Here is an 11047-nt window from a genome sequence, read left to right as displayed (position 1 = left end):
TAAATGAATAAAAACTGAAAACAATCACTCAAGGAATGTAACCCCGTTGATAAGAATTAGCATGGTGGGGGTTAAACAGGAATGATCGAGTTCTCCTAGCTAGGCTTAGAGCAAGACATTGCCCAGCCCTCCCCAACTACCAGCTTAGATTTGGGTTGGATGGAATCACAGATGACATAAGCCCAACTTGCAGATTAGGCCTACACACTATAATGCACATACTAGAGCATTGCACAGCATGTGCCACACTAAGGCACAAACATCAGTGGTGCAGGGAACCTATGGGACAACCTGATAAGGGAAGTTGCTTACCTATGGTTGACAGGTCTGCTCAATCAGACAGACCTGGGTTGAGGAAAATCATCCACATGCACTCATACTTGATCTTGCACACTTCACACCCTTTCACCTTTGTTTCACACAATGCCACCACACCACAGTGTGCATTCTCAAACATTCATTAATCCCATACAATTTTTTTTTCACTTCCCAGTATCATTAATTTCATTGTTTATAATACTGTATACCAGGAGTACAAAGAATCATACAATAATAATATTTTAACTGTATTTGGTTCAACAATAAAAATAATAAAATTTCTTTCTATACATACAATACATACACTGGTGTGCAGTTAACTGCAGAGATGAGAATATCACAAAGGAGGGCAGTCTTAGGTCATGAGGGCATTGCTGAAGTAAGCAGCAGCAGTTTTCAGAATAAAAAGACGATATAAGTCTGGAGTGACCAATCTAGACCTTAATAAGGAAAAGAAGGGCACAACTGTAAGAGGGGTTTAAGGAGGAAACTGTACCACTCATTTTACAAAAATGTAATACAGTACATGACCAAGTGAGGCCATGCAGGGATTAGGAAGGAATACTGTACTGGAGACAATGACAACAGCATCAAACATGAGACAAACCTGCTGGGAAACAAATGGTCGACAAGTAAAACAAGAGCAGCCCTGGCATAAGCAAGAAGAGGAGGCAACAGACTGAAAACAAAAGTATAGAAAATGAGAATACTGGGCTAGAAAAAAATATTAGGCAAGGTAGGGTGTTGAGGAAGCCTGAGATCGCTGTAATTCTAACTGTATGGTCTGAGAGATGAGCTCCAAGGGGAAAGTTTGGGAGGGGTCATGTGATGCAGAGTCATGGTGGCTGGGGTTATGTGGGGTGGAGTCATGAGCCTCATTCCCAGAGATCTCCACAGTAGGATTAGTTGGGGTTGTGTCCAAAGCCAGCCTGGACCCTTGACCCTCTACAAGGCCTCCAGCATCTGAGGACAGAGGTTGAGAACATTAAAAAAGAGTTAAAAATAATGATTATATACATAGCAATGTGTTGTATGCACTTTGAGAATCATACTGAAGACTCTATAGTTCATATTAACATTATTCTGGGCAGATGACGTGCCGACACGTCATTTGTTGGCCAACCGATTCCGGCCCGATGATGCACGGTGTGTCATTTGTTGGAGCAATTTTTCATGGCTCAAATACATGGCGCAACAATTTGGTGAACACAGGCGACACAGCTTCATTTCGTTGGGAACTCATCCCCGGCCGGGGTGCAGGGCAGAGTAGTTACACAAAGCTGAGCTGGGGAAGTGTTAATTTCTGTGCACTACAAACAACTGTTTAGCATTGGTACTGAATGTAATTTCCCTGGTTCACAAAAAGTGGGCAGATCCAAAGCAAAGCACTGATTTCCCTGCCACACATAAATCAGGAGAAAAGAAACATTCACATCTCTTCCCTCCCCTCCCTTACAACCCCTTCCCCCTCTAGTGTTGTAGGCTGCTGACTACACAGATGCTGAGTGGTGGATGGTTACCTTCTATGATGAGTGGGGAAGACATGGTTAGTACTGTACTGCATTCTTTCTCCCTTCCTTGATTAGCTCTGCACAAAAATTAGTTATATACAAATTCTCCAAAAACAGCTCCCAGATTTTTAAAGTAGAGTAATCCCTCGATTATCCAACATACTAGAGCCAAAGGCATATCTGGATATAGGCAATGTCTGAATACGGAGCAATATTCTCTACTGTACCCTTACCCTACCTACCTACACTCAAGCTATGTGTACAGTCCTCTCCCCCTCCTAATTTTGGTAGTGTTCTGTGGTCTTTTGGCTGTTTTTAGACATCAAAACACACACTGCAATATGCAATATAATCCTGAACACTAAGAAAAAAAAAAAAAAAAAAAACAATACGTACACCCCTCCTAATTTTAGCAGTGTCCTGCAGTCTTTCGGCTCTTTCTAGATATCAAAACACACACTGGAATATGAATATACTCCTTGAAAAAAAATAAATAAATAAATAAATAAATGCACAACCCTACCAATATGTACAGTCAAGGAAAGTTCCGCATTACCCACTGTTCGGCACATTGGTGGTCGACGAATAGTCACGATGCAGTAGCCAGACACAACATATCTGGTAACTGTAAGTGGAAGGGATGGTGGTCAGGGGTGGGAGAGTTTGAAGAGTTGCTCACGTCACTGTATCAATAACCGATGATAGGGTGTCCAACGTATTCTCAAGTGCAAAAGCGGTATGTTGTTTGTATGGTATCACACTGTTCTCTGAATCTGTCTACATTTCTGCATATATAACACACGTTTACGGTCACAGGTATTTGTTTGCCTTCATTTTGTAATGTTCGATAGGAATGAGAGTTACAGAGACTGATCTTATAATTAAGACTTCCCATGTCATTCTGTCTAAGACAGGATGAAAAGTCTGTTAATCGCTCATACAGATTGTTTTTTATTATTATTATTAAATACTACCCTAGACTCTAAGTTTGAGATGAATAATTACCAGAATAACACTGGAAATGTTTGCAGGTGGATTTTTATGGTGGGATGACAGAGGATATACAATTAAACAAATTGAAATGAATTTACACACACACACACATACAGACACATAAAAAATAATTGGAAGGTGGCATATACTAATGTTGATGGTTTAATATCGGCAAGGCTAGAAATCAACGATTTTTTGAGGGTGCATGAACCTTAAGTTAGGTGCTTTGTAGAGACCAAGTTAAGAAAAGATATTGATGTTCATATGGGAGATGGTAAATACAAACTGTGGAGAAGAGACAGAAAAGAAAAAAACTGGAGGAGGAGTGATGATAGCAGTGAAGAACAACATAAATGTAGATACCGTGGAAATGGTAGAAAGGCAGGGCCAAAGTGATAAATGTGAAATTAGAAACTGGAGAGAATAGCAAGAGAGACATGGCACTAGTGTATGTTCCCCATAATACATGAGCATGGAGTGATAATACCAGGAAATGTTGTCTGACATGGCTAGTTATTTACAGAAAATGACTGAGAAAAGCAACAATATAATTTTAATGGGTGACTTCAATTCTAAAGAGGTGAACTGGGAGGAATGGGACTCAGGAGGCAGCGAAGATATGTGGGGCACTATATTATTAAATATAACAATGAACAATGTGATGACGCAATGGGTCAAAGAAGAGACACGGTTCCAAGGTGAGGACACACCAGCAAGACTAGATTTACTGTTTACCAAAGAACCTGATGTAATAGAATCCTTGAAATATTTGTGTCCTATTGGAAAAAGTGATCATGTGGTCAATGAGTTCCAGATGATAACAGGGAACTTGGAGCCAAGAGATGAGCTTTATAGGCAGGGATGATACAACTTTGGGAAAACAAACTTTACAGGATTGAGAAATTTTTTTGAAAATGCAGATTGGAGAAAATTCAGAGAAACAAGAGAGATACAGAGGAAGTGGGATATTTTCTAGGCCTCTATAATTCGGGAGTGGAAAAATTTGTGCCAAGAGTAAGGGGGAAAGACAACAGGAAAAAGGAGTGGTTTAATAGAAAGTGTATGATAGCAAAAAAAGAGAGAGACACGGTGTGGAACAATTGGAGAAAGAGAGGTAACAACAGAACAAAGGAAGAAAATATAAATGAATACACTAAAATACGTAGAGAGGAAGAACGGAATTTTGAACAAGGTATAATAGACAAATGTGAGGACGAACCCAAACTGTTTTATAGATTTGTCAATGGCAAACTGAAACAAAAGGAAAAAATCACCAAACTGAAAGTAGAAGGAGAGGTCTATAAAGATGCAGCAATGCAAGAAGAAATAATGAACAAATGTTTCCAATCAGTTTTCACCAATGAAAAGGAGTTTGTGAAAGGGAAGGGAGTGACTAGAAATGTAGTGATAAAAGATATAAAAGTGGAAGTACAGGAAGTGTATAAATTACTGGAAACCCAAGATGTAATGAAAGCCCCAGGACCAGATGGAATCTCTAATTGGGTACTGAAGGAATGCAGAAAACAATTGGCGGATAAAATTCACAGTTTAAGTGTGTGTTCTCTGGAAGAGGGGAAAGTGCCTTAAGAATGGAAGAGGGCAAATGTGAAACCAATTTTTAAAGGAGGAAACAGGGAAGAACCCCTGAATTATAGACAAGTGTCCCTAACCAGCATGGTCACAAAATTATGTGAGAGAATTCTGAAAGATACATGGATAAAATATCTGGAAGAGATGAATATTTTGGCTGATAATCAGTTTGGATTTAGAAGTGGAAGGTCATGTGTTTCCAACTTGTTGAGTTTTTACTCAAGAGCAATTGATGTGCTACAGGAGAGAGATGGCTGGGTGGATTGTGTGTATTTAGATTTAAGATTTGAAGATGGCCGTTGACAAGGTACCCCATACGAGACTAATGTGGAAACTAGAGCATATAGGAGGATTGAAGGGGAACCTCCTGGAATGGATGAAAGACTTTTTGCGAGACAGACAAATGAGGACAGTAATAAAGGATAGGATGTCTGGATGGAGGGAAATGACAAGTGGAGTCCCACAGGGCTCGGTGTTGGTGCCAGTAATGTTCCTGATTTATGTAAATGATATGGTAGATGGAGTGAACAGTCATGCAAGTCTGTTTGCTGATGATGCAAAGATCTTGAGGAAGGTAGAGGTTGAGGAGGATTGTAAAATGTTGCAGGAGGATCTGGATAGGATACACGATTGGAGCCGGACATGGGAAATGAAATTCAATGCTAAGAAATGTAAAATATTGGAAATGGGTAAAAGTACCAAGAGGCCATCACTGAATTATTTGACAGGTAATGAACCAATCACAAAAGCGAGAGAAGAGAAAGATTTGGGAGTGCTGGTCCAGGACAGTCTGTCACCTGAAAAACACATTAACAAGACAGTTAGAGAGACGTATAAACTCCTGACTAACATAAGAGTAGCTTTTCATTATATGGATGAGGAGATGATGAAAAAATTGATAGTGGCTATGATTCGCCCCAGGTTAGAAAATGCAGCAGTAGTGTGGTCACCACACAAAAAGAAAGATATAAACAAGATTGAAAATATACAAAGAACAGCAACCAAATGATCCCCAGTCTGGCAGATCTGTCGTACAGAGAGAGGCTGGAAAAGCTGGTTTTGCCTTCCTTACAAGAAAGGAGAAAGAGAGGCGACATGATTACAGTGTTCAGGACCATGGTGGGAGTAGATAAAATTGACAAAGAAGATCAGTTTTTATGGGATAAAAGAGCAACAAGAGGACAAGGAATGAAACTGAAGAAGCCAAGCTGCTTGAAGGATATCAAGAAATACAGTTTTCCTCATAGATGTATAGACCTGTGGAATAGCCTGGACAAAGAGATTGTCCAGTCTAAAAACTTAAATGAGTTTAAAAATAAATTTGACTTACTGAGAAACAGAGATGGGACCCCACGAGCGTAGCTCATTTCCTGTATATCAATATTAGGCAAATACAATTAGGTAAATACACACACACACGCACAGGTCGCTGACAGAGATGGAGCTCTTCCTGGATCGTCGGGAAAAATTTCTGAATCAGCAGCGAAAAAGGAGACCAGCCCATTGTGATTATGTGAATCAGTATGTGAGTGGTGGTCCCATCGGACACTAGTTAAAAAGAAAAATGCGGTTTCGGTCATAAAGAGTACAAGATATAGTGGAAACAGAAAGTTTCCATATGGTTGCATCATGGCAGAGGGGGACGGTGCTTTGTTTACAACTGGCGAGGAGGATTTCACGGGCTTCTCCGAAGATCATGTGGGAAATGGAAGTACTAAGCTGAACCAAACAAGAGTAGCAGGAGGAGTGAAAACAGCGGACAGGAATGTCCAGGAGCTAAGAAAGGTATGGGCAGTAATTAGAGAGTTACAGGAACGGACCTTAGAGCAGGAGAGAGATCAAAATTCTATGGAATAAACTGGAAAAAGTTTGTACATACAGTGATCGGATCTTGAATTTGGCTCTATATTGTATTTTGTTTTTCTCTTGGAGGGAACTGTTACTGCGGGCTCATGGCCTTTGGTTCCTTCTTCCTCGCATAAAAAGAAAAAGAAGTCACAGAATTAAAAGTGAGTAATGAATCTGTCTCTAATGAAATAAAACAGCTTAAGATGGAGAATAAGAGGTTGGAAGAAGAAAGGGACAGGATGAAAAGTAAACTAGATGAGTATGAATCCAAATCAAGGATGTAAGATGAGCACATTAAGGAAATCAAGGAGCAAGAGAAGGGGTGGAAGAAAATTCAGGAGGAAGGAAATGTAAATTTGAAAGAGATTATAGAACAACAAAACAAGGAAAAGGTGAAGAAGGAAGTGGTTAGGGTGCTGAGAAGCAAAGAATCTTTAGTCAGGGATGTAGCAGTTAAGAAAAAATGTGTAACAATTTCAGGAGTAAAAGAAAAAAGTATGACAGTAAGATCTGAAAGAGAAGAACTAAGTAAGGTTAAAGAAATAATATCAGTAGTTATGGAGGGTAACAATGAAGCTCAAGAAGAGATTGAAGAAGTGTTCAGGTTTGGAAAGTACGAGGAAGGAAGGGCGAGGCGGAAGGTAAAGTTTAAGTCCCAGGTAATGGTAAACGAAATCATCAATAGAACATGGAAATTATCAGACAAAGAAAGGTTAGAAAATGTCTGGAAAAGAAGAGATGCAAATGAGGAAGAAAGAGCTAAAATAAATGAGTTAGTAAAGGAAGCAACGGCAAAAAACAAACAGAGAATGGAGGAAGAGAAGACAGTGTTTTATTGGAGAGTTATGGATCAGAAATTGAGGAAGTGGTACCAATGGAGGGAAAGAGAGAAAAGGGAATAAAAAACAACAAAAATAATTTGGTGGCATATACAAATGTTGATGGTTTAACATCGGCAAGGTTAGAAAGCAATGATTTCTTGAGAGTACATGAGCCTAATGTTAAGTGCTTTGTAGAGACCACGTTAAGAGAAGATACTGATGTCTACAGTGCTCGTCAGAAGTATTCAGCGTTGTCCGCCGGGCGCGCAATACTTATGGCCCAAAAAGAATCACCCATTTTTGGGGGTAAGAATTGAGCCACAAGTTTGAGCTCCGAGCATGACGTCACGGTAGTCTGAGGCCTTCTGACGCACTGGTTGGTTCCCGCCTCAGTCGCCCACGGGCTGCCTGAGAGAGAGGAACTCCGCCGAGTGTCCCTCTCAAATTGCGCCATTTTTTACCGAGTGTCCCGCAGTGTTTTGGCCTTCAAAACTTTGTTATGGCACCTACCCGTGAACTATCGAGTGAAATCATATCCCAGATCATTGCTCTAAAGGAGGCAGGCCACCAGACAAAGGAAATTAGTGAATTGGTTGGTGTGGCACGATCGACAGTGCGTCGTTGGTGTGCGCGGTTTCGGGAGGAAAACAGTGGTGAAGTTCCCACAAAGAAACCGAGGTCTGGTAGGCCTAGGAAAACTTCCCCAAGGTCTGTTAATGTTTTAAAACGTGCAGTGGAGTTTAATCCTTGTGTGAGTGCAAGGAAAATTAAGGAGAGCAACCCGGAAGTGTTTGGTGAGGTGTCAGTGAGAACAGTGTCTCGTAGGGTGCATGAGCTTGGTTACACAAGTCACAGGCCTGTGAAAAAGCCTCTTCTCTCTAGCAGCCAGAGAATTCGTAGGCTTGCCTTTGCTAATAAATATCTAAATTGGGGTGAGGAGCAATGGTTGTCAGTGTTGTGGTCTGATGAGGCAACGTTTAGTGTTACCTGTAACAGAGGAGCATGCAAAGGTAGTGACCCACTTGACCCACGGTATGTAGAAAGCACAGTTAAACATCCTGATTCACTCATGATATGGGGTTGTTTTTCAGGGAAGGGTTTGGGAAAGCTTGTTGTACTTCCCAAGAACCTCAGAGTGAATCAGGATGTTTACCTGGAGCTTCTGTGTGATCATTTACCAGACTCCTTCGAGCTAACAGGTGCACGAGTGTTTCAGCAGGACGGTGCACCTGCTCACAAGGCCAAATCGGTCACCAATTGGCTTCGTGACTGCGAGGTATCATTCATGACAGACTGGCCAGGAAATAGCCCAGACCTCAACCCGATTGAAAACCTCTGGTACCTCGTAAAGAAGAGTCTCCAAGGGAAGGACGTGAGCTCTCTGCCTAAGCTGGAAGCCGCCATTCGTGACTCCTGGGACAAAATACCCCTCCAGCACCTCAGGAGCCTCGCCCTTTCACTTCCAAGACGTCTCAGGTCCGTGAAGAAACGTAAAGGCTACCCTACGAAGCACTAAAGGTAAATAAAATGCATTATTTATATGTTTTTTCAATGTTGAAAGGTTTGTTTCTCAGGAGGGACGCAGGGCGCCCCATACTTCTGACGAGCACTGTATATAGGAGTAGAGACAGAAAAGAAAAAACGGGAGGAGGAGTGATGACAGCAGTGAAGAACAACATAAATACCGTGGATGGTAGAGGGTAGGGTTGAAGTAATAAATATGAAACAAGAAACTGGAGAGAACAGTAAGAGAGATATGGTGGTAGTGTATGTTCCCCCTAAGACAAGAGCATGGAATGATGATGATTACCAGGAGATGTTGTCAGACATGGCTAGTTATCGACAGAAAATGACTGGGAAAAGCAACAATATAATTTTAATGGAGGACTTTAACCGTAAAGAGGTGAACTGGGAGGAATGGGGCTCAGGAGGCAGCAAAGATTCGTGGGGCACTATATTATTAAATATAACAATGAACAATGTGATGACGTAATGGGTTAAAAAAGACACAGTTGCGAGGTGAAGACACACCAGCAAGATTAGATTTACTGTTTACCAAAGAACATGATGTAACAGAATCTTTGAAATACCTGTGTCCTATAGGAAAAAGTGATCACGTGGTCATTGGGTTCCAAACGATAATAGGGAGTGTGGTGCCAAGAGACGAGCTTTATAGGCAAGGAAGATACAACTTTGGGAAAACAAACTTTACAGGATTGAGAAAATTTTTCGAAAACGCAGATTGGAGAACATTCAAAGAAACGAGAGATGCAGAGGAAGTGGGACATCTTTCTAGACCTTTATAATTCGGGGGTGGAAAAAAATGTGCCAAAAGTATGGGGGAAAGAAAACAGGAAAAAGGAGTGGTTTAATAGAAGGTGTATAACAGCAAAAAAGGAGAGAGACACGGCGTGGAACAACTAGAGAAAGAGAGATAATAAGAGAACTAAGGAAGAATATAAAAGAGCTAGAAACGAATACACAAGAATAAAGTGAGGAAGAAAGGAACTTTGAAAAAGGTATAACGGACATTTGTAAGGATGAACCCAAACTGTTTTATAGATCTGTCAGTGGCAAACTGAAACAAAAGGAAGGAATCACCAAACTGAAAGTAGGGGAGGTCTATAAAGATGCGGCAATGGAAGTTGAAATAATGAACAAATGTTTCCAATCGGTTTTCACTAATGAAAAGGAGTTTGTGGAAGGGAAGGGAGTGACTAGAAATGTAGTGATAAAAGATATAAAAGTGGAAGTACAGGAAGCGTATAAATTACTGGAAACTCAAGATGTAAGGAATGCCCCAAGACCAGATGGAATCTTTAACTGGATACTGAAGGAATACTGTTCATAACTGGTGGATAAGATTCACAGTTTAACTGTGTGTTCTCTGGAGGAGGGGAAAGTGCCTCAAGAATGGAAGAGGGCAAATGTGGTACCAATTTATAAGAGAGGGAACAAGGAAGAAACCCTGAATTATAGACCAGTGTCCCTAACCAGCATGGTCGCAAAATTGTGCGAGAGAATCCTGAAAGATAGATGGATAAAATATCTAGGAGATCCAGCAGGCAGAGGCGCACTTTCTGGACAGGACCGCTTTCCGGACATGCCTTTGGCTCTATTACATTGGATAGCGGAGGGATTACTGTACACACAATCCACCCAACCGTCTCTCTCCTGTAGCACATCAGTCGCTCTTGAGTAAAAGCTCAACAAGTTGGAAACATCTGACCTTCCACTTCCGAATCCAAACTGACTTTCAGCCAAAATATTCATCCATCCATCCATCATTTAATCCTACGTTGCCCCATGAGGAGCGCAGGAGCCCGGAGCTAGGAAAGTTGGTCCTGGCATTTAAGATGAGAGTGACCAGCCTCACTCATCCCTGAGTGGCATTACGTGAGCAATAAACCCCAACCATCCCTTGGATATAAACCTTCACCAGCTCCATCCAATTAGAGCACCTTTATTACCCACTAAACCACCAGGAGCCAAAATTTGGTTATATGGTTACCACCCAGCATAGTAAATGGTTTCCTGGTGTACAGGAAACCATTTGGCTTGTCACTCAGTGTAGAGTCACCCTTCTGCCTTTGAAAGCCACCTAAATAACTCCCTAACAGACATGCATAGCACTTACTTAAACCTATTTAAGACCCTATTCACACCAATAATGGACATAAAGCATGAAATAAATGAAAAGGAACCAGAGAATGAGGAATTAGAAGTATGGAAAATACGTAAAGCAATGTACAGGCTACTTACAGCATGTCTGTGGCCACCTCCTCTAAGGCTCTGGTAGTTGTGAAAATGCTCTTGAAGCACATACAGTAATCCAGTGTTGTGCTACACTTAATTCTTTGCACTGTGAGTTATAATTGTTTAACACTACACATTCTGCTCTTAATTGCGCCACGCCAGTTTCAACCGCCACTTTGCACTCCACACTTAATCCTTTGCACTCTAAAT

The 11047-nt window shown here is 41.1% G+C and overlaps 1 protein-coding gene across 1 annotated transcript in view; it reads right to left on the bottom strand.

The window, feature by feature from the left end:
• Positions 1 to 579: 579 nt before the first annotated feature.
• LOC145392089 (uncharacterized) overlaps positions 580 to 11047 on the bottom strand; it is a 51780-nt gene continuing 41312 nt past the window's right edge. Inside the window, exon 5 of the mRNA XM_080266544.1 lies at positions 580 to 1281. Coding sequence (XP_080122670.1) covers positions 1046 to 1281 — 236 coding nt within the window. The 3' untranslated portion in view covers positions 580 to 1045. The remainder of the gene's footprint in view (positions 1282 to 11047) is intronic.

Source organism: Coenobita brevimanus, chromosome 21 (assembly GCF_032717465.1).
Source record: "Coenobita brevimanus isolate Jiangsu-jjx chromosome 21, ASM3271746v2, whole genome shotgun sequence".
In the NCBI taxonomy this organism is placed as follows: Eukaryota; Metazoa; Arthropoda; class Malacostraca; order Decapoda; family Coenobitidae; genus Coenobita; species Coenobita brevimanus.
The sequence above is the reverse complement of the archived record's forward strand: the minus strand, read 5'-3'. Positions and strand labels throughout refer to the sequence as shown.